The sequence below is a fragment of the Balaenoptera borealis genome (assembly GCF_965194805.1).
Source record: "Balaenoptera borealis genome assembly, chromosome: 9".
In the NCBI taxonomy this organism is placed as follows: Eukaryota; Metazoa; Chordata; class Mammalia; order Artiodactyla; family Balaenopteridae; genus Balaenoptera; species Balaenoptera borealis.
Window position 1 is genome coordinate 68,143,423 of NC_138873.1, and position 24,102 is coordinate 68,167,524.

Sequence of the window (24,102 nt, forward strand, 5' to 3'; positions counted from 1 at the left end):
ACCTGGGGCTTTTTCCATGAGGTTCAGAAATCTACCCTGGTGGGTGGGATGCAGGCCTGACCAGCATTGCTGTGCAAAAGAATGTGATTGAAGGTGGGTAGTGTGATTTTTATTTCCCATAGTCTTACAAGGAACCTCTGATCTTATTTTTAAACCGAGTGCCTTGTACATTTTACCACATTGTGTTAAGTTTGAAAATGTAGTGCAGCTAAGGTGAGCCTTAAACTGCACTTCTTTGGCTTACGTTCCAAATTTTATTCATGAATAGCAGGAATGTTCTTGAGCACTTTAGTTCTGTTAAGGACAGATTTGGGCACTTCTCAACCCCCCCTTTCAGGGTCATTAATCAGAGATAAGATGAATCTCATCTTCAACCCCCATGCTCCAGATAAAACTCCAGAGAGAGGAGACAATAATTAAACCATTAAAAACAATTGCACCAAAAATATTGATTATTTTTACACACATGGACTTTTAAGTCTTTATTAAATTACAGTTCTTTAAAAACTATAATAACAAGGAAACCAATTAAAAGATCATATTTAATTAGAAAGTGAAATTATTTTTTCCCAAAGTCCCTCCCAATTTTTTAAAAGTTTTTTTTTTTAATTAATTAATTAATTTATTTTTGGCTGCATTGGGTCTTTGTTGCTGCACGTGGACTTTCTCTAGTTGCGGCGAGCGGGGGCTACTCTTCCTTGTGGTGCGCGGGCTTCTCATTGTGGTGGCTTCTCCTGTTGCGGAGCACGGGCTCTAGGCGCGCAGGCTTCCGTAGTTGTGGCACGTGGGCTCTAGAGCGCAGGCTCAGTAGTTGTGGCGCACGGGCTTAGTTGCTCCGCGGCATGTGGGATCTTCCCGGACCAGGGCTCGAACCCGTGTCCCCTGCGTTGGCAGACGGATGCTTAACCACTGTGCCACCAGGGAAGCCCCCCCTCCCAATTTTTAAGGGAAATTTGGCTAAGACAGCTGCTCTGCCACAGTCCACATAAGTGCGGTCTTGTTTTCGTAGCAGCCTGTGCACTCTCTCAGGGTCTGAGGAAGTGACAGTTAGGTGGTCCCTGGAGGCACAGAAAATCCAGGGTCAGCAGGTGATCCTTCCCTGGTGGCTGTAAAGGCAGTGAATCTGGCGATTCACTTCTAATCATTAGTGTCAGCTTTTTTTTTCTTAAAATAATTTTTAAAATTATTAGTGAAGTTATCTTCTCATTGTTTCTTGAGGGTAAGTAGAGAGAATTGTTCTTCTGATATTGAATCCGTGGCTCAGAGATGCCAGGGGACTTTTCTGCAGCCACAACATGGGCTAGAACTGAGCAAGGTTTAGGAGAGGGTCAAGTACATGGAAATGTAAGTCCCTTCCCTTGTAACTCTGCCTTGTCCAAAAAGAGTTGGGTTGACTGCAACCCTGGCTATAGCTAATCTCTTGGGTTTCCTTCTGGTCCTGAAAATACAGAGATATATAAGTGTTGGAATAGATGGAAGCACAGAATAGTTAAAAATGATGTGACCAAGGTCACACCTTAGGCCCAAAGCTTATTCAAATACATATGGTTAGAGAGCATATTTTTATATCAGATGTTTGTAAACATGTTTCAGTGATTCCTGGTATCATAGAATCTTGATTCTCTACTTTTGTAAGAAATATCTCCCATTTTAATATTAGAACAGACCTGGGGTAGTCTAATGGAAAAAAGAGGCAGAATCAGCAAGTTCTGGAGTTCTGGATAAGGGGTGTGGCTCCGAGTTTGAAGGATTATCTTTTTCTGTCCTCCGGTGCTGTGTCTCAGAGTTCACCTGCTTTGTTCAGTCCCCCCAACTCGCATCACTGCTGGTGATATGATTTTACTTCCTATCACAATCACTTCTGTCCTGCTCATTTTTCTTACTTCTCCTCTACTTCCTTTATTCTTATATGCCTTACCTTTTTTTAAAGGCAACTTTTCAATTCTCTTTTAAAGAGGGCTTTAAAGCTGTCCTGCGACAGTGGCTTTCCCTGGTTCTGCTGTAACATGCAAGACAGATGGGTTTTTCACTCCTGGCCTAACGCGCCCGGAGAGCTGGTGGACTTTCTCCTCTTGAGGACCTCTGGGGAAGACTCCAACTCTGTTTCTCAGTGTGTAAAATCGAGGACGACATAAAACCAACCTTGATCACACTCAGAGTGATCGTTTGGAGGAAAAAAAAAAAAAAAGCTCACAAGAACACTTTTCCCTTCTTGCAGAAGCATTGGTAAATCAGAACACATTAGAAATGTGTTTGTTTTTTGTTTTTAGCTGTGCCACACGTCTTATGGGATCTTAGTTCCCAGACCAGGGATTGAACCCCGGGCCACAGCAGTGAAAGTGCCGAGTCCTAACTACTGGACTGCCGGGGAATTCCCAGAAATGTTATTGGATGCTTATGTAAAGGAAATATTCACATATAGAATCATGTTTTTTAGTTACCTGCCAGTGTGATGTGAGAGGATTTCATAGAAAAAGATTAGGTCTTCACATATAAATAAAAATCACCTTCAAAAACCTTTGTGCCTTTGAAAATACATGTTCTGATGGCATTAAATTTTCCTTACTAAGTAGTTCGTTAATCAAACGGACACTGAATCTTCATGATTTTTGCATATTCTCTTATTAACAGTATTAGTATTCATATATTTAATTGCCACTTGGGTTGGAATTTCTTACTGGACTCCTGGCTCTTGAATGTGTAAGTAGTTCCATTGATCAGAAATGTAAAGGGCTACAGATAATGATGCAAATAGAACCAAACCAGAGGCCTCTTCCTAAAACCATAAGTATGTAGAACCTTAAGCCTTTGTGGACCCCACAGAATACTAATAGCAAAGACATTCTAACTTTCCCTTAAGGCTGAGTGAGCCTCTCACTGTGGTCACATTCCAAAAAAGACCTTCTCGTTACCTAGGCTTGGGCTGGGGAAAAAAAGAAAAAAAGAAGCGGAGTGTGTGTGTGTGTGTGTGTGTGTGTGTGTGTGTGTGTACGTACCCGCTGACAGAGCCTGATAGATGAGGAAATAAAGGCTCATGGGCTCTGGGACATGTGTGGGCATTTACACAGCTGGTAAGTGGCCAAGCTGGGATTTGAACCCCAGTCTGGCACTAACACAGTACTTCTTCCACCATTCCATTTGCTACCACATTATCCTAATTCTTTTGTTAAATCTTTGTTTTATTTTCCAGTTTGGGGTCTGTTCCAAGGCGTCATCTCTTGGAGAACTTTCCTAAATTATAATAGCTCTCAATTGTCTGATACATCAGAATTTATGAAATGCATTTCATACAATACCTTGTTCTCCCCAGGAAGCCAGGGCCAAGCCTGTCAGAACTTCAATTCCCATTTTCCTGATTTCTATTTCCTTTTTTGTTGTGAACATTCCCAGCCCACAGATCAGTCAGGTGTGGCCCCCAGGCAGCCCTGTCCCCAAGTCACTGATCCATCTCTCTCCCTTCCTTCTGTCGTTTTTGACAGGGCTCTGCCATTTCTGGGTTAAGTCATTAGCCTGCAGGTGTTAAGGGCTGACAGTGGCTCAGTTAAGTAACCCCTCCCCATAATCCTGCTCCTTGGGTGACTGAGTTTCCCTGGGTTTCCTGGCAGTCTAGTTACAAAAGTGAGCTATCTGGGAAATTTGGGTACGAACAGGATCCAGTGGAAGATATAGGTAAGGTGTGTTCAGGGGAAAAAAGGACCAATGGGACACGGACTGCCTCAGCAAACTGCATTGCCGCTTCAAACCTGCCTGCAGCTTCGTATTCATATTGCCTTCTGAGGCCCCAGATCTTTTCCTCACCTGAGCCAAGGGCGACAGGCACCCCAGACTCAACAGCTTCAAATCCGTGTTCAGCCTCTTTGCCTTTATGAACTTCACGAACAGGTCCTTATTTACTTGATCTTCCAGGTCAGGAACTTGGGGTTTCTTTCTCCTTTGTCCCCTATGTTCAGAGGATCACAAAGTACTACTGAGTGGATTTGAGCTTCTCATGAATCCATTCCATCTGCCCATTTCCACATGCTTCTCATTTGTGTTTCTAGAACAACCTAATTATTGTCAGGGAGAAAAAACTCTTAGGTCTGGAGTTGGAGTCCTGCAAATTAAACTGACAAACGACGTGAACAAGAGAAAAGTAGGTTTAATTAAGTACTAATGCATGAGAGTTCACAAAAAATTCGACTTAAGGAGGCGGTTAGAATTTGGGGCTTATATACCATTTTAACAGAGGATGAGGAGGGGTAGAGGGGCACTTCTGGGAGAAAAAAATGACTTCAAAGGGAATGCGGGAAGGGGCACTTATGGAAAAACAAATCACTGGAAAGATAAATGGGCCCATAGGAGAAAAGGTGGGACATAACGATAGTTTGGTGACAGTGTCTGTTTGGGTGTAGGGCTGACTTCTCTCACTCTCCAAGAAGAGAAGATGAGAGTTGCTCCTGGGGAGGACATTTTTGACAACTGAGTTCTTTTGGGGGGGTCTGCTTTAGGCAAATAAGGGACTTCAGGAACTCCAGTGCCTTTAGCTCAAAAAAATTGTTATTCCATAGTGGCTTATTGCTGTCCGCACACTGACCCCCTCTAAGGAAGTCTGTTTCTGGAGTGAGCTTCCTGATCATGTTAGTCTCCCCTTAAAATCCTTAGTGATTTCCTCATGGCTTGCAGAGTGAAATCCAAACTTGCATCTCATTCATGAGCTAGCCTGTTATCTCTCTATCAATTAATTTATTCAATGATATTTATTGGGTTCACACCACATGCTACAATGTATTTTGCCTGTGTGTATGTGAGAGAGACAATAAACAAGTAAACAAGACAATATAAAGTAAAAAGATAATTTTGTATAGTGAAGTACTATGAAGAAGACATAGGGATATTAGGAAGTGATGGGACCCCATTGAGGCGAGAGGAGGTAAAATTGCCCCTGGGCTGAGTGGGAGGAGGAGCCAGGGGAGGCCTGGGGAAAGCCTGCTGGACAGAGGGAGGAGCGAGTCGGAGGGAGGAGGGAGGAGGGAGGAGCGAGTCGAGGCCCTAAGGTGAGGAAGCAGAAGGCCAGTGGGGCTGCAGGGTAGGGAAGTTGTGGGGAGGGTGAACCAGGCATGGGATGAGAGGGTAGCCCACTTAGGGCCTTTTGGGCTAAGAAGGTATTTGGATTTTATTCTAAATGCTGTGGGAAGCCGCTGGAGAGTGTGCAGGCTTTTCTTGTCTTTAAACTATGTTCCCTAAACTCCAGGAAGGCCACATCTCTTCCTGGCACGACCTTTCCCTCATTCATCTCTTTTATGCCTCCTCTCCTTTAAGACTCAGATGCTATTTCTCCAGGGAACCTTCTCGCTGAACCCATAACACAGTAGATAGCAGTGCATTGTAGTCGTCAGTTATTCTTGTCTGTTTTCCCCCCTAATCGCTAAGGAATGAAGCTTTTCTTTGTGTCTGCAGCCTCTGGCTCAGCCCTGTCGAACAGAAAGAACACTTGGCGGACGTTCAGGGAACCTTTATGAAACAGGAACAAACTGCCCTCTTGTAAATTTCACCTCTCTCTGGCAACTTCCTCCAAACCCCCGCGGACACTTTTAAAGAGCCCTCTTTGGGGTCCCATGTCTAGTCCCAGATTCTCCTGTAGTTCCTTTCTGATTTTCCTTAAAAAAAATAAAGTACTAGCCCTTTTATTGCCCCTTTCAAAGCAGCTCTCATCCTTCATCCTCTTTAACGCTTTCATTTTTCTCAGGTGGTTCTTATCAAGCTTGAGCAAGCGCATGATACTCAGGGAAATGTCATGGGGGTGTGGGATGAGGCAGCTCTCTGCAGGAGGTCCGGAGGCTGGGGTGTTTCCTTTTCTGATGGAAGCTCCCTGCTACCACTCCTCGAGTGGAAGGAGATCCTCTGAGAAGCCCCATAGGGTTTCAGAAGCAGAGATATTTGAGAGAGTGAGAGAATTAGAGGGAAGATTTTTGCCAGTAGGCTTTTCTGATGTAAGAAACCTTCCCTATTCAACAGCAGTGGCCTACAATCATTTTTGACTGTGAGTCCAAAATAAAAAATACGTTTATATTGGGAACCAGCACCCACGTACGTATAAGTAAATGTAAAAGAGTTTCACTAGCAGTATTTACTCTTGTTATGCATAACGCACTCTGATATTTTCTGGTCTCTTCTTTTGTCTTTGTTGCAGTTTTAGTACAATGCCAGCTGATTGGTGGCTAAGGCCCTGGGTAAGGGCTCTAGCACATACCTGTCCTGCGTCCTTGGGCAGGTTCCTTCCCCCAAGTTCCTCAGGTGTAAAACAGACTTGTCCTCATTGCGTGGGTAAAGTTTGTAGAGATGTCTATGTCTAGCGAGGTCCCTGGCACACAGTATATTTCTGTACATGCTAGTTAAATATGACAAAATGCATCTGCATGGGTGTAAGGGATCTCTACAGAGTTGATGGTACTCTTGCTGATCTGACTCACTATTTCCCAGCTGTTTACATTTGGTGGCTCATGCCTCCAGCTGCGTGTGTATGTTATAGCTGTATGTGTATTTCACTTCCCAGCCACTCTATGTATGTAAACACACATACACACTCCCTCCCCTTTCCACAGTGGTCTCCATCACCTCCCCACTCTCCCAGGAGGAGGAGTTCCAACCTCCAGGGCACCAATGTCAATGATCATGCCACGTAGAGACTTGCAGACCCTGCTGAAGAGAGGTTACAATCTGCATCCACATCCAACAGTATAAATTGGGAAGAAATAAAGACATTTATATGCACTTAAATATTTTTGTAGTTGTACATAATTAAATGTGGTACACCTATTTTATATTTTCTACTAGTTTGAGATGCTTATCCTTATATTTTAAAAAATTGATACATAACTGCTTTTCTAACAAGGACCGTAGCATTCTCTTACTTACCTTTTGCTTACCTCTCCCTCACCAATCTCCCATGTCTACATTGTCTGGAATTTTAGTTTCTGATTTTTATTCAAAAATTTAAAATCAGGGACTTGCTGGGTGGCTCAGTGGTTAAGAATCCACCTGCTAATACAGGGGACATGGGTTCGATCCCTGGTCTGGGAAGATCCCACATGCTGCAGAGCAACTAAGCCCGTGCGCCACAACTACTGAGCCTGTGCTCTAGAGCCCGTGAGGCGCAACTACTGAAGCCCACATGCCTAGAGCCTGTGCTCCGCAACAAGAGAAGCCACTGCAATGAGAAGCCCACACACTGCAACGAAGAGTAGCCCCTGCTCGCCGCAACTAGAGAAAGCCCGCGTACAGCAACGAAGACCCAACGCAGCCAAAAAAAAAATTAAAATCAATACTTATTTCAAATCAATAGGTTTCAGTAAAATTTGTCTTCCATTGCTTGTTGCATTCCACTATATTTGAGTGTATTTTCTTCCAGGAGTGCATCCTTTTTAAAAAAAAATAAATTTATTTATTTATTTATTTTTATATTGATGATAAAATTTATTTATTTCATCATCTGTGTTTATTCTGCTTTTCAATCCATATATCCTCCCCGCCCAACAGTTGTGTTTTTATTTCTAAGATCCATAAGGCCCTTTTTCACTGACATTTTCTTTATTCATTTACTGTTTTACCTGAAATTTATGTATTTCCCTGCACTATTGCAAAGTGAAACATCAAAATATTATATATATAAATGAAATTTACTAAGATTCTATCAGGTAGTAACCTGTGTTTTAGATAATTGTAGAACTTTGGGAAAAATTCTTAGTTGCAATAGGGAAATAAAGGATTACTTTCCAGTCTGTATTGGATTATGCTTAGACCAGGATCAGGGTCTGAGAAAGACAATGAGGTGTGGCTCAGAAGGCAACAAAAAAGAAATGTAGAAAAATAATATATGTATATTTATTTTCCTATATTCTACCTTTTTTCTTAAAATGTTGGTTTCTTGATCTTTCTCCAAGTTTCATACTGGGTCTTTTATTTTTCTTTACTTATTTTTTTTGGTCAGTCATGAAGCCTTAATTCCAGAACATTTTTATCACCCCAAAGAAAACACATACCCATTAAGAGTCACTTCCCATTTCCCCCTCCCTCTAGCCCCTGCCAGCCACTAAGTACTTTCTGTCTTTATGGACTTGTCTATTGTGAACATTACATGTAAATGGAATCAAACAATATGTGACCTTTTGTGTCTATCTTCTTTCATTTAGCATAACATTTTTGATGTTCATCCATGTTGTGGCATGAATCAGTACTTCATTCCTTTTCAATGGCTGAATAATATTTCATTATATGAATATACCACATTTTGTTAATCCATTTATCAGTTGATGGCCATTGGATTGTATCTACTTTTTGGCTATTATGAATTGTGCTGCTGTGAACATTCATGTACAGGTTTTTGCTTGGACATATGTTATTTCTTTATTCCTAGGAATAGAATTGCTGGGTCATGTGGTGACTCAAATGTTTAACCTTTTGAGGACCTACCAAACTGTTTTTCAAAGCACACCATTTTACATTATCACCCACAGTGTAAGAGGGTTCCCATTTCTCTACATCTTCACCAACACTTGTTATTGTCTGTCTTTTTTATTTTAGCCATCCTAGTGGGTATGAAGTGGCATCTCATTGTGGTTTTCATATGCATTTCCTTATGGACTAATAATGTCGAGCATCTTTTCATGTGGTTATTGGCCATTTGTGTATCTTTGGAGAAATGTCTATTTAAATCCTTTACACATTTTTTATTGGACTATCTTTTTACTGTTGAATTGTAAGACTTCTTTATATATTCTGGATACTAGATCCTTATCACATATATTATTTGCAAATGTTTTCTCCCATTCTTTGGGTTGTCTTCACTTTTTTGATAAGTGTCCTTTGAAGCACAAAAGTTTTAAATTTTGATGAAGTCCAAAATTGTTTCTTTGAGGCGTAACTCAAATAAACAAGCATCTCTTTAGTGCAGAGACTGATGATCTGGGCAAAGAAGGACCCTGCTCTGCAATACTAAGACTGGATTCTCTCCCCCCATAGTCTGCTCCAGGAAACCTCTGTGATTCATGCTCCAGAGTCCCTGCTCGTGATGGGGAATATCCCAGGTTTTCTGGTCCTCTGAAATTGTGTGAGAGGTGGTGATGCAGCATTTTTCAGGGTTTTGCACTTTGTAAAAGCTTGCCCCTCCATGAGCAGGGTGATGGAGTTAGCGCTCTCTGTATTTGGAAACGTAGCATTGTCTGTGGATCATAAATCACATCTGAGGCAGAAGTGAAACTCATCTCATTAACCGCTGTGACAGCATCTCACCCTCATTCTTGTTTTGTGGTTTCTCCAGTTCTGGACTTTAGCGACCCCTTCAGCACGGAGGTGAAGCCGAGGATCCTGCTCATGGGCCTGAGAAGGAGTGGCAAGTCATCCATCCAGAAAGTTGTCTTTCATAAAATGTCTCCCAACGAAACCCTGTTCTTGGAAAGTACGAACAAGATCTGCCGGGAAGACGTTTCCAACAGCTCCTTTGTTAATTTTCAGATTTGGGACTTCCCAGGACAGATTGACTTTTTTGACCCTACCTTTGACTATGAGATGATCTTCCGGGGGACGGGAGCACTGATATTTGTCATAGACTCCCAGGTAAGGCTCAGTCTCGGGGTACGGTGGGACTGTAGCCCCCTGCCCCAGGCAGCCCCTTCTTGCAAACAAGTTCCTTTGCAATCATTTTGGTTTGGTTTTTAGAGTCAGGAATAGGCCTTTCTACTAGACTAGCATTTCTCAGTTGGGGCTCTCAGGCTTTGCAAAGGGGAAAAGGCTCCCTTCACACAGCACTGACCAACATGCGATGTTCAGGAACTGTGTGCTCTCAGCAAACCCTGGAGGAAACCTCACAGACAGGGGGTGGGGGGGACCACCGTGCAGGCCAGTGACACCAACGATGTGTCCCCCCTCTGGTACTCTTGGCAGACATGTATAAAAGATCACAAGTTCTCTACAACAAAAATACATATATATCTACATTTCAAAATGTCTACTATTTCCTTTGAAGATAAAGTTCTAAGTGTGAACATTTTTCTTCTGAACCATATTATTGTAATTACTACTAGTACACAATTACAGCAGCATGACTAGTATGTATTTTATAGGTAACTAAATACAAAATGTAAAATTTGAGATACTTATATATTTTTTTCCACTTAATTCATGTATCTATGCTTGACTAAGACAGGATTTGGCATCAATTCTTTTTTTGTTTGTATAGCTGTAAGTACTGAGAAACCTTGTTCACATGAGGTGGATATGGGGTGAGTTTTGTTCTAGCATTCACTCAATTGTTTAACTCCTTCTAAGTTATATCCCCTAAATTACCCAATTTTCTATCACAAAAATATTATTTTTTCATAGTTTATCAGTAGACATCCTGATTGTGTCCTCCTTTAACTTTGCTGAAAGCAAAGAATCGGGAGCCCCTTGACTGGTGAAGAACCTTACCAACCAGGCGTTAAAGTCGCTCACTTTATTGGTATTCAGACCAGCCTTCTGAACGGTCTCTTTGGCACCCTGGGTTTTTAAGACCCTGGACCTTTCTCCTGTGAAGTGTGGGCAGAGCTGGTGGTTTACAGGGAGGAGGGGAAGGGAAGCAGCAGGACCACAGATGCATCTCCGGCAGGTCAGTCTTAGCACAGAGCACAGGTAGCAGAACTGGGACATTGACATTGACGTTCTTCAAACTCTCCATGTTCAGGGACTCTTAGAAAGTGTCCCCAATGGGTGGCCCAGCCCGAAGGCCCTCCTGAGAGCTCTCTTTTGTAGCTGTGGGGGAATAAAAGGCAACAAGTCCTGCAGGAATGCCCTAAGCCAACTCTAAGCTCAGGTCTCAACGTTTCCCTGCAACTGTGGACCTACAGTCAGACAGGTAGGGCCAAGCACTCCCAGCCCTTCAGGAGCCCAGTGGTGTTAGGGAGAAAGGGCTGTGAAGACCTTCAGTAATAATGGTTCTGAGCCCACTCTTAGAAAACCATTCTCAGACAAGACTACTCATGCCTGAGAGTATCATAAAGTCATTCACGGAACGAGGTGCCTGTTTAATGTAAAAATGAAATTTTTAACTCAGCCTTTTAGTTCCAAGCGACTGCATGGTGAACTTGTGGAGCTGTAGTAGCCCTACCCATGGGTAAGTAGATTCCAACCCTGACTCATCACTTCAAGACAGTGGCTTAGGAAGTACTTCCTTCAATACAGTATTGTGCGTACATAGCAATTTACATGTATGGAATTTGAATTTCCAGTGCACCTCTATCTCAGGTGTTTGTAATATGGCTAAAATAGGCATACTTGCCTATTTATTTTTCATTGTTTGGGGTGTTTTTATTGCTTCAAAGTGATCCCCTTTTTATGGTTGGTTTGTTTTATTGAAGTATAGTTGATTTACAATATCGTGTTAGTTTCAGGTGTACAGCACAGTGATTCAGTTATATATACATATATATTTATATGCTTTTTCAGATTCCTTTCCCTTATAGGTTATTACCAAATATTGAGTGTAGTTCCTTGTGCTATACAGTAGGTCCTCGTTGGTCATCTATTTTATACATAGTAGTGTGTATATGTTAATCCCAAACTCCTGATTTATCCCTCCCCATCCCACACTTGCCTATTTTTATTTTTTTATTATTTATTTATTTATTTAGCCTATTTTTAAATTGGAACTGTAATTTGGTTTTAATTTTACCTGAGCATGAAAAGTGGACCTTCGATTGTGGTTGGTAAATGTGTTCTTTGTTTTATTTTGTTTCTTGGTTTGTTGGGTTTTGTTTTGGCCGTAGGGCAGACAAAGGTATAAGAATGAGAAATACATCTTTTTAAATTACACTTTTTAAAAGGTAGAAAAAAACGTTGTTGAGCGTTGTCATTTACTAAAAATAAGGAATAGTTAAATAAGCAGTTTCCAGAATTTGCCTAATAGACTTTTCTACTGGAAGCAGCTGATAAAAATCACGTTTGGGGAAATCTTTACTTGATGTGACTGCAAGCACTAAACAAAACCAAACTTGAGGGAAGTGTCTCGGCAACCCTTGAATGTCACTGCCTTCATTTCTAAGCAGTTCTATGTTCGTCTGACACCTCATATTTTTTTATTTTTTGCTTGCGAATTCCTCACAATCACAGGATTGCCAGATAAATATATCACCAGGGAGAAAATGTGTCCCCACAGAATGTTGTAAAATAAAAGAGAGTGAAAGCATCAAGAGTAATTTCCCGTGAGCTCCCTGTGTGACACTGCCAGGCCCCCGGCATGGCCCACAGAAAGGACCTCATCTCCAGGGCCACCCTCGGCCCCCGGGAGCCATTTCACATGTGCCTGGGATCCAAACTAGAGTGTCTGCTTGACCCACGTTGGTGATTGTGACCTGCCTCTAATTCCTAGATCTAATTTTGGAATAGAAACCAGACAGCGTATTTTTCCTTTTTTTAATTTGTTGTAGAAGATAATAACAAACACAGTAGAAAAAAAATCATTCACAATCCCTCTGCTCTAATAAATCAAGTATTTTCTTTCTTTTCATGTCATTTTTAGCCCTTGTAGATCTGTACCACTTCATCAGTTTGTTGGTAATCAGACCATTTTATATGCTTGGCAGGGAGGTTAGAGGAGTGATTTCTAATCTTTTGAGACTGTGATAACACTCTTGACTTTGGCTAGTTTTGCTCACAGACATGTGCCCTGAACTCCTCTCTTCAGTTAAAGACATAAGGAATAACATTTTTTGAAGTGTAATTTACATGCAATAAATTGCACTCATTTTAAATACACAGTTCAACAAGTTTGACAAATACACCTCTAACCACCTCACAATCAAGATACAGAATGTTTCCACCACCCTGAAATCTTCTTTGTGTCCTTTCTCAGACGGCCCCCAAGATCCCAGACCCAGGCAACTGCTGATGAGATGTGCTTTCTTTCTCTATAGAGTAGTTCGCCTTTTCTAGAATTTCTGTATGTGGAATTGTACAGTATGTGGACTTTAGTTTTTATTTGAGATATTGTAAGGTATTTAAAAAGTGCTGCAAATTATTAATCTAGAATTTTTCCAAAATGCTTAATCTGCTATCCCAGTGTCCAATATTTGTTTTTCATTTTAAACAACTCTTTAGAGTACAAAGGATGAGGACTCCACTTGATCTTTATCTCTCTTCATAGTGTCCTATTAGTATCTTTAATATTTTGATTTATCTAAAAACTAGGGATACGTTTTTATTAATTTAATTTGGGGAATACAAGAATGCCTAAAAACATCCCCTGTTTTATTGGCTTTTCTGTATTTGTCCAGGTTTGGAGTCAGAATTGGCGAAAGAATTGGTGAAAAGTCCTTTAAATTCTGTCCTGAAGATCCCTTTCTTCAGGATCTTAGTTCCCTGACCAGGGATTGAACCCGGGCCCATGGCAGTGAAAGCGCCGAGTCCTAACCACTGAACCGCCAGGGAATTCCCCCCTTTCCTTTTTTTGCTGTAAAAACAAGACCTATTCACACCCTTCAAATTGGCAATAATGAAGAGACCTGACAACACTGGGTGTTGAGAGTCTGGAGCATCAGGGGCTCTTACACATTATCTAGTCAAGTTCAAGGTGCTCATTCTTATGACCCAACAAGCCTCCTTTCGGGGTAAGCCCTAAGAAACTTGCAAACAGGCACAGAGATGTGTGCGTGAGACTGTCCACATTATCATCATCATCTGAACTAGCACATAACTGGAAACATTCTGAATGTTCATCAACTGGCAAGTGAGTGATAAATTTTAGACCATCCATACAATGGAATTTTATAGAGTTGTTAACAGGAAACATGTACTAGAGTTATGTGCTTCAACAAAGGTGAATCTCACTGACATAATGTGAGTGAAGAAGGCAAACTGTAATCCACGTGCAAATTGATATTTCTGTAAAGTTTTAAACAATGTAAATGAATTCTGTATGTTGTTTAGTGATACATATGTATGCAGTAATGTATAAAGACATGAGTGATGATACAGGTAGAAGTCAGGATAGTGGTTACCTCTGGAGGGTGTGGGTAGAGTGTGATGGGATGGGCTGGGAGGATGGGGAGAAACACACAAGGCTTCAGTGTCTAATGTTTGATTTCTTAAACAGAGAGATGCATACACAGGCATTCATTACATTATTACATAGGTATCATCTGTAGGAAGGAGAAAAAAATAGTGTTGTGTTATTTGGGGCAATTACTCTAGACCAGGGGTCAGCAGACTTTTTCTGAAAAGGGCCAGATGGTAATTATTTTAGGCTTTGCAGGCTGTGCTGTCTCTGAGGAGTTTCCACAGAGGAAAACCATTCAGCTCTGCCACTGTACCCTCAAAGCAGCCATAGACAGTGTGTAAACAAATGAGTGTGACTGTGGTCCAATAAAACTTTACTTACAAACAGTAGGTGGGCCCAGTTTGGCCCGAGGGCCATGGTTTGCTGACCTCTGCTCCAGATCAGTGGTTCTTAAAGTTTTTCCCCCTGGCTCCTTCCCCATCTTCCCAGCGATCCCTATCATGTTTTCATCCCTACTTGTTCATTACATTTCACCAAGAGACTCAGAATCCTGGAGGGACAGTATTCCAGGGAAGGTCCTGGATGCTGTGGGGTCATTTTCAATACATAAAACTGCAACTCCGACCTTTATGACTGTCATCAAGCTAAATCATAACTGTATTTTTCTGGCCTTTCTTTCTCATTTCTTTGTTAACAAAACTTAAGTTTTCAGTCTTGAATTCTATGAAACAGCTTTTATTGGGGCATTTGCAAAATATTTTGGGGGGAGGTTGTAAGATTAACAGTGTATGTGGAAGAGAAAAAATGGTACCTGTAAGGTGATGGATTGGTTCATTAGCTTGACTGGGGGGATCCTTTCACAATGGGTACAGATGGGTACACAATGGTACCAAAACATTACGTCGTCACCTTAATACATGCAATGTTTGTCAGTCATACCTCAGTAAAGCTGGGAGGGAAGACTGTATGTGGAAGGGAATCAAAGCAGCCTCCCTGACAGGAGTGTGCTTTGTTCCCAGGACGATTACATGGAGGCCCTGGCCAGGCTCCACCTCACGGTGACCAGGGCCTACAAAGTGAACACCGACATCAACTTCGAGGTGTTTATTCACAAAGTGGATGGTCTGTCAGATGACCACAAAATTGAAACCCAGAGAGATATTCACCAGAGGGCAAATGATGACCTTGCAGATGCTGGATTAGAAAAAATTCACCTCAGGTGAGAACAGAAACCCATCAGGGATCACTGGGGTCCAGAGTCATCAGGAGTGGTTTGGCCCGGACAGTCATTTACCTGTGTACCCTGTTTTGTGCTGTTAGACATTGGGGTAATATTTGGGAAAAGCAAGCTTTGCATGTGCCAACTCTAATCTTTGGGAAAAGCGATGGGGTTTTAAACAAATTTTTTTGACCAAAGGTCAAAGCTAAGGTTCTTTCCCCCTATGAAAAACACATAGGAGAAAACCCATGAACTGCGTCCAGGAAGTTAATCGATGCTGAAGTTTACTGTTATAGATAGTATCTATAATGATAAGTAAAGGAGTACTCTGACAATAATTCAGATAGAAATATTCACAGAGGAAAGCCATTTCTCTAATTTTTGCGGGGTAGTATGTATATGCATCATTCATTTTGCAAATTGGAAAAATGGAAAGATTAGATGCTTCAGTGTCAATAATATAACTATTAACATGAGAGGTGTGTATAAAGATGATCTGGCTTGGATTCTCTTGCAGAATGTAAGGATGCAGATACAGGCATATACGGCTGCATTTTTAAGCCTCCGAGTCCAGCCAGTCAGCAGATCAGAATGGGCACAGTTCTTGCTTTGGGGAGTTGGGCAGGAATGTCTTGTTATGACATGTTCAATTTTTACTGAGGTTGTTTTGAATTCTGAAGGGGGCTAGAATGTGTGTGTAGTAAATACAGAAGGCATGATTCTGGTGTTATGACATAGCCTGAACCGTCTATTCCTCAGTCAAAGGTAAAAAGTGATGAAATATTGTTTCGTCTTTCAGCTTTTATCTGACAAGCATATATGACCATTCGATATTTGAAGCTTTTAGCAAAGTGGTTCAGAAACTGATTCCACAACTCCCCACCCTGGAGAATTTGCTAAACATCTTTATCTCAGTAAGTAAATAATACTGTCCTGTTAGAGTCATTTGTGGAATTTAAGAATAACATTGCAAGAGTGAAAATGATCTTATTTCTACTTGCTCTTACAGCACTTCAAGTTCACTGAAATATTATTTTTGAAGATTGCGCCTATGTACTGTTTTAGGGCCTTTAAAATTTAACTCCCAAAACGATTCCTGTACTTCACTGGTATAATCGGAATGTTTATTCAAGTTGTAGGCAATCATTCAGTGTTAATGGAATCCTACCAGAGGTTGGGAGCATAAAAGTTGGTTTTGGCTATAAGGTATATACTGTTGAATTTTTAAAAATATGTTTAACACTGTGAATGATGTGCTGGTTGGCTGAGTCCTAAAAACCACCACCTCAAGTCAAACTTCACAAAATAGAATTAAGGCAGACCTTTGGTTGTATTCACATTGATTCTCACTGCACAATTTTGAGTTTGTTTGTCTAGATTTTTAAAATCTATTTTTAAATTTATAAAGTTTTTAAAATTCTTTTTTTTACTTGGCCTTTTTCCTAACTGCAGGTACATTTCTAAGAGTCAGGAAACACGACTTAATTTGTTTACCTAAAGTAAATAATTCGTGATAATTCCAGTTTTCATTTCTTGTGCAAGTCCATTATAAAGAAGTTTATGACCATGAGGTTTAAATTGTAATAAAAGGAACAACCTAAATTTTTGCTGGTTCGTATTTGAGACTGAGGATGGCACATCATTTTATGTAACCATGACATGCTCTGCAATCAGCTGTCCCTTTAAGGCCGCATCTCCTTTTTGTTTCAGAATTCTGGAATTGAAAAGGCGTTTCTCTTTGATGTGGTCAGTAAGATTTACATTGCAACTGATAGTACCCCCGTGGATATGCAAACCTATGAGCTCTGCTGTGACATGATCGATGTGGTTATCGACATTTCTTGTATTTATGGGTAAGTAGAACATTCTGAAAGGCTACAATTGAGCCATACTTTTCTTTCATAACCTTTGAGAATTTTGCATTTACTTATTTGATCTTAATACTTTTGTTTGAAATGACTGAGATCTATAAATACACCATTTCGTATGTAATAATAATAACAAAACATTATTGAGTAAGTGCCTGGCATTATGCTAATAATTTCATTGCCCACATTATTATCATTGAATTCTCCACTATTCCACGAGGCAGGAATTACTATCGCCATCTTATAGATGGCACATTGAGGTTCAGAGTGGTTAAGTTTCTAACCCCTGCTCACACTGTCAATAAGGGACAGAATTAGTATTGTATTTGAGCTCAAGTCTGATACCTTCTTCCTCTACTGAAAAGTCTGTTGTCATATCATAATGTATATACTTGAGGGAGACCACTAGGATCCTTGGATTCTACATAAATATCTCATGTTTACCACAGTTCTATTATTTTCTTCATTACATGAAATAACTGCTGAATTGTTTGTTTTTTCCAATATACTTTTTTTTTTTTTTAAAGATTGATTGATTGATTGATTGCTATATTGGGTCTTCGTTTCTGTGCTAGGGCTTTCTCTAGTTGCGGCAAGCGGGGGCCACTCTTCATTGCGGTGCACGGGCCTCTCACTATCGCGGCCTCTCTTGTTGCGGAGCACAGGCTCCAGACGCGCAGGCTCAGTAGTTGTGGCTCACGGGCCTAGTTGCTCCGCGGCATGTGGGACCTTCCCAGACCAGGGCTCGAACCCATGTCCCCTGCATTAGCAGGCAGACTCTCAACCACTGCGCCACCAGGGAAGCCCCCTCCAATATACTTTTGATTGTCTTCTACTGTGGACAGCAGAGAATTATTAAACTAAGCAAACATTACCTGCTTATTACTATTATCTTATATTCTTAGAAAACAGAACTTCTTGTACATTTAAAATAATATAAAATAAACAGGCGTGGGGAAAATTGATTCTGTTACCAAACATAGAAATAATTCCACATAATTGTGAATTTGCTGAATTCAGGGTGTTTTACAGAGTGAGTGGGTGTGAACTCGTATGTCTATCTTTTTAAGGCATCGCGTTGTTGCTGCCTTATATTGGATATTGAATCTCACATCCTCACCCACTCATTGATGAGGTAAAGCTTTCCTTCATCTTCCTCTTTACTCACTGGCTGTGACCCACTTTACACAGCCTCCTCTGCCAGCTTCTGGGCAAGCCTCAGTCTTACCATTTCTCTCTTCCATTCAGTTTAGACTCTTTCTTGTTAACTGTTATACACACATGAACACCCACAGTCCCTTCCCTTATGAAACAGGGAAAGTGATTCTTACCTCACAGGACTGTAGTGAGAATGCAATATCATTAGGCTTCCCCTGGTGGACCCTGGATAAATGTAGCTGCCATTATAATTATTATTAATTATTGTTATTATTACTAAGCACTGCCACCGGCTTTAGAAATAGACCTTATTTTCCAAGATCGCTGCCCTGCAGTATTCTCTTGTTTTAAAACTCTAAGTGGATGACCTTGAAATAGTCATGGAAGCTGAAACTACCCTGATTACAGTCTAGATGGCTGTCGTAATCAAATACAATGAACAACACAGTTAATCTGGCACATATTTAATGATATGCATAATCATTATTTTGCCATATGGTAATTAGACATAAGTGGTAAGTTGTTCATATAAATGATGTTAATCAGAGTTACTTTTATCCAGCTAAAACAAACACGGGGAGGGAGGGATTGGGCGGAGGAGGGAGCAGGGCCTTGCTGGTAGATTGCTTTTCTGTTGCCGAGTGCAGTGCTCCTGGGAGCCCGCCTGGTTCAGTAAGAGCCAGTCTGGGTATGGGTCACAAATGGGGTGTGAGTTATGGAGTTTCTTGAGACTGTTTTCTGGAGCAGCCATGAGCCAGCCCATGTGGCCTGCAGGGGCTGGCCGGGGATGCATGCCACAGCCCAGGAAGCTGGCAGCCCTGTAATTGGAGACCCCAGAAGCAGGTGACCTGGTCTGCTCAAGAATCTCAGCTGGGATTCTGAAAACATATACACAGTTTCAGATAAGGGAAAAGGTACAAGACGTGCTCCTTTGCCTATAAAGAAAGGATACATAACTGATTACATCAGTGTCTTCAGAGGGCCCAATTTTGATCATTAAGGCCATATTAATAATGATAACAGCAGTTAGCATTTATTGTGCATTTTATATGCTCTCAGCACTATGCTTAGCACTATATATGTATTATTTCATTGCATTAGGAAACTTTGAGGTAATTACTGTTCATGTACAGATGAGGAAATTGAGGCTCAAAGAAGTTACTCAATTTGCCCAAACTTATACGATAAATAAGAGAGCTGGGATTCAAACCCAAGTCATTTGTGTTTGCAGGCCACACCTCTTCTTAAATAGACCAATTTATTTATTTAACTTTTTATTTTGAAAAATTTCAAATCTATAGAAAATGTGCAAGAATAGTACAGTGAACTCCTGTGTACCCTTCACTGGGATTCACCAATTTTTATCAGTTTGCCATATTTGCTCTTTCTTTCTTTTTCTAATACAGTCGACCCTCCGTGTGGGTTCCACATGTGCAGATTCAACCAACCAGTGGATTGAAAATATTCAGAAAAAAAAATGCCAGAAAATGCCAAAAAGCAAAACTTGACTTGGCTGCGTGCTGGCAACTATTTACATAGCATTTACATTGTATTAGGCATTAAAAGTAATTAAAAGTGTATGGGAGGGACTTAATTGATATTTATAGGGCATTCCATCCAAAAACAACAGAATACACTTTCTTCTCAAGTGCTCATGGAACATTCTCCAGGATAGATCATATCTTGGGTCACAAATCAAGTCTTGGTAACTTTAAGAAAATTGAAATTGTATCAAGTATCTCTTCCAACCACAATGCTATGAGACTAGATATCAATTGCAGTAAGAAATCTGTAAAAAATACAAACACATGGAGGCTAAACAATACACTACTTAATAACTAAGAGATCACTGAAGAAATCAAAGGGGAAATAAAAAAATACCTAGAAACAAATGACAATGAAAACGCGACGACCCAAAACCTATGGGATGCAGCAAAAGCAGTTGTAAGAGGGAAGTTTATAGCAATACAATCCTACCTCAAGAAACATGAAACATCTCAAATAAACAATCTAACCTTACACCTAAAGCAATTAGAGAAAGAAGAACAAAAAAACCCCAAAGTTAGCAGAAGGCAAGAAATCATAAAGATAAGATCAGAAATAAATGAAAAAGAAATGAAGGAAATGATAGCAAAGATCAATAAAACTAAAAGCTGGTTCTTTGAGAAGATGAACAAAATTGATAAACCATTAGCCAGACTCATCAAGAGAAAAAGGGAGAAGACTCAATAGAATTAGAAATGAAAAAGGAGAAGTAACAACTGACACTGCAGAAATACAAACGATCATGAGAGATTACTACAAGCAACTATATGCCAATAAAATGGACAACCTGGAAGAAATGGACAAATTCTTAGAAAAGCACAACCTTCCGAGACTGAACCAAGAAGAAATAGAAAATATAAACAGACCAATCATAAGCACTGAAATTGAGACTGTGATTAAAAATCTTCCAACAGACAAAAGCCCAGGACCAGATGGCTTCACAGGCGAAGTCTATCAAACACTTAGAGAAGAGCTAACACCTATCCTTCTCAAACTCTTCCAAAATATAGCAGAGGAAGGAACACTCCCAAACTCATTCTACAAGGCCATCATCACCCTGATACCAAAACCAGACAAAGGTGTCACAAAGAAAGAAAACTACAGGCCAATGTCACTGATGAACATAGATGCAAAAATCCTCAACAAAATACTAGCAAACAGAATCCAACAGCACATTAAAAGGATCATACACCATGATCAAGTGGGGTTTATCCCAAGAATGCAAGGATTCTTCAATATAGGCACATCAATCAATGTGATAAACCATATTAACAAACTGAAGGAGAAAAACCATATGATCATCTCAATAGATGCAGAAAAAGCTTTCAAAAAAATTCAACACCCATTTATGATAAAAACCCTCCAGAAGGTAGGCACAGAGGAAACTTACCTCAACATAATAAAGGCCATATATGACAAGTCCACATCCAACATCGTTCTCAGTGGTGAAAAACTGAAAGCATTTCCTCTAAGATCAGGAACAAGACAAGGTTGCCCACTCTCACCACTATTATTCAACATAGTTTTGGAAGTTTTAGCCACAGCAATCAGAGAAGACAAAGAAATAAAAGGAATCCAAATTGGAAAAGAAGAAGTAAAGCTGTCACTGTTTGCAGATGACATGATACTATACATAGAGAATCCTAAAGATGCTACCGGAAAACTACTAGAGCTAATCAATGAATTTGGTAAAGTTGCAGGATACAAAATTCATGCACAGAAATCTCTTGCATTCCTATACACTAATGATGAAAAATCTGAAAGAGAAATTAAGGAAACACTCCCATTTACCATTGCAACAAAGAGAATAAAATATCTAGGAATAAACCTACCTAAGGAGACAAAAGACCTGTATGCATAAAACTCTAAGACACTGATGAAAGAAATTAAAGATGATACAAACAGATGGAGAGATATACCATGTTCTTGGATTGGAAGAATAAACACTGTGAAAATGACTCTACTACCCAAAGCAATCTACAGATTCAGTGCAATCCCTATCAAACTACCACTGGCATTTTCCACAGAACTAGAACAAGAAATTTCACAATTTGTATGGAAACACAAAAGACCCTGAATAACCAAAGCAATCTTGAGAAAGAAAAACAGAGCTGGAGGAATCAGGCTTCTGGACTTCAGACTATACTACAAAGCTACAGTAACCAAGACAGTATGGTACTGGCACAAAAACAGAAATATAGATCAATGGAACAGGATAGAAAGCCCAGAGATAAACCCACACACATATGGTCATTTTATTTTTGATAAAGGAGGCAAGACTATACAATGGAGAAAAGACAGCCTCTTCAATAAGTGGTGCTGGGAAAACTGGACAGCTACATGTAAAAGAATGAAATTAAAACGCTCCCTAACACCATACACAAAAATAAACTCAAAATGGATTAAAGACCTAAATGTAAGGCCAGACACTATAAAACTCTTAGAGGAAAACATAGGCAGAACACTCTATGACATAAATCACAGCAAGATTCTTTTTGACCCACCTGCTAGAGAAATGGAAATAAAAACAAAAATAAACAAATGGGACCTAATGAAACTTAAAAGCTTTTGCACAACAAAGGAAACCATAAACAAGACAAAAAGACAACCCTCAGAATGGGAGAAAATATTTGCAAATGAAGCAACTGACAAAGGCTTAATCTGCAAAATTTACAAGCAGCTCATGCAGCTCAATATCAAAAAAACAAACAACCTGATCCAAAAATGGGCAGAAGACCTAAATAGACATTTCCCCAAAGAAGATATACAGATTGCCAACAAACACATGAAAGGATGCTCAACATCACTAATCATTAGAGAAGTGCAAATCAAAACTACAATGAGGTATCACCTCACACCAGTCAGAATGGCCATCATCAAAAAATCTACAAACAATAAATGCTGGAGAGGGTGTGGAGAAAAGGGAACACTCTAACACTGTTGGTGGGAATGTAAATTGATACAGCCACTATGGAGAACAGCATGGAGGTTCCTTAAAAAACTAAAGATTGAACTATCATACGACCCAGCAATCCCGCTACTGGGCATATACCCTGAGAAAACCATAATTCAAAAAGAGTCATGTACCACAATGTTCATTGCAGCTCTATTTACAATAGCTAGGACATGGAAGCAACCTAAATGTGCATTGACAGATGAATGGGTCAAGAAGACGTGGCACATATATACAATGGAATATTACTCAGCTATAAAAAGAAACGAAATCGAGTCATTTGTAGTGAGGTGGATGGACATAGAGACTGTCATACAGAGTGAAGTAAGTCAGAAAGAGAAAAATAAATACCGTATGCTAACACATATATATGGAATCTAAAAAAAAAAAAAAGGTTCTGAAGAACCTAGGGGCAGGACAGGAATAAAGACGCAGACGTAGAGAATGGACTTGAGGACACGGGGAGGGGGAAGGGTATGCTGGGACGAAGTGAGAGAGTGGCATGGACTAATATATACTACCAAGTGTAAAATAGATAGCTAGTGGGAAGCAGCCGCATAGCATAGGGAGATCAGCTCGGTGCTTTGTGACCACCTAGAGGGGTGGGATAGGGAGGGTGGGAGGAAGGGATACGCAAAAGGGAGGAGATATGGGGGTATATGTATATGTGTAGCTGATTCACTTTGTTATAAAGCAGAAACTAACACGCCATTGTAAAGCAATTATACTCCAAAAAAGATGTTTAAAAAAAAAGTATATGGGAGGATGTGTGTAGGTTATATGCAAATGCTGTGTCATTTTATATAAGAGACCTGAGCATCTGCAGATTTTGGTATCTGCTAAGGGGAATCCTGGAACCAAGCCCCCCCATACTGAGGGATGACTGGACATGTTTGTTTTTGCTGAACTAATTGGGAGTAATTTGTAACATGATTCTATAGGAATCATGTCCTATAACAAGGATGTTTTCTTGTAGGATCACAGTTTTAATTTTCAAATTAAACTTATTTAACATCTCTGCATCACTCTATTATCTAATATAGAGTCCATTTTCAAATTTTATCAAAGGTCCCAATTCTGTCTTTTATAGCAGTTTTTTGCTGGATCCAGGATCTAGCCGAGCATTTTGCTGCCGTTTCCCTTCAGGCTGCTTTATTTTGGATCAGTTCTTCACCCCTTCTTGGTCTTTCATCAGGCTGTGCTTTGGACAGCCTGGTTATTCTGTCACGAGAGAAAACAGGAAGCCCTTGTGGGCCACGGAGGGGAGAAGAACTAACCTCCATCCCTCACCTGTGTTCCTCAGGTGCCTGGAGAGTTGCCCAGCTGACACACCACACTCAGTGTGTCAGTAGGA

The 24,102-nt window shown here is 40.4% G+C and overlaps 1 protein-coding gene across 3 annotated transcripts in view; it reads left to right on the top strand.

Annotated features, from left to right (window-relative positions):
* The window catches only part of RRAGD (Ras related GTP binding D), a 36,259-nt gene that overhangs the window by 2,869 nt on the left and 9,288 nt on the right, over positions 1 to 24,102 (top strand). For 2 of the 3 annotated variants that reach the window (XM_082405991.1, XM_082405993.1), the window contains exons 2-5: positions 9,296 to 9,591; positions 15,025 to 15,224; positions 16,024 to 16,138; positions 16,935 to 17,077. In XM_082405991.1, coding sequence (XP_082262117.1) covers positions 9,296 to 9,591; positions 15,025 to 15,224; positions 16,024 to 16,138; positions 16,935 to 17,077 — 754 coding nt within the window. Of the gene's footprint in view, positions 1 to 9,295; positions 9,592 to 15,024; positions 15,225 to 16,023; positions 16,139 to 16,934; positions 17,078 to 19,656; positions 19,904 to 24,102 lie in introns of those variants that run through there. The other variant, XM_082405992.1, reaches the window with a different exon arrangement.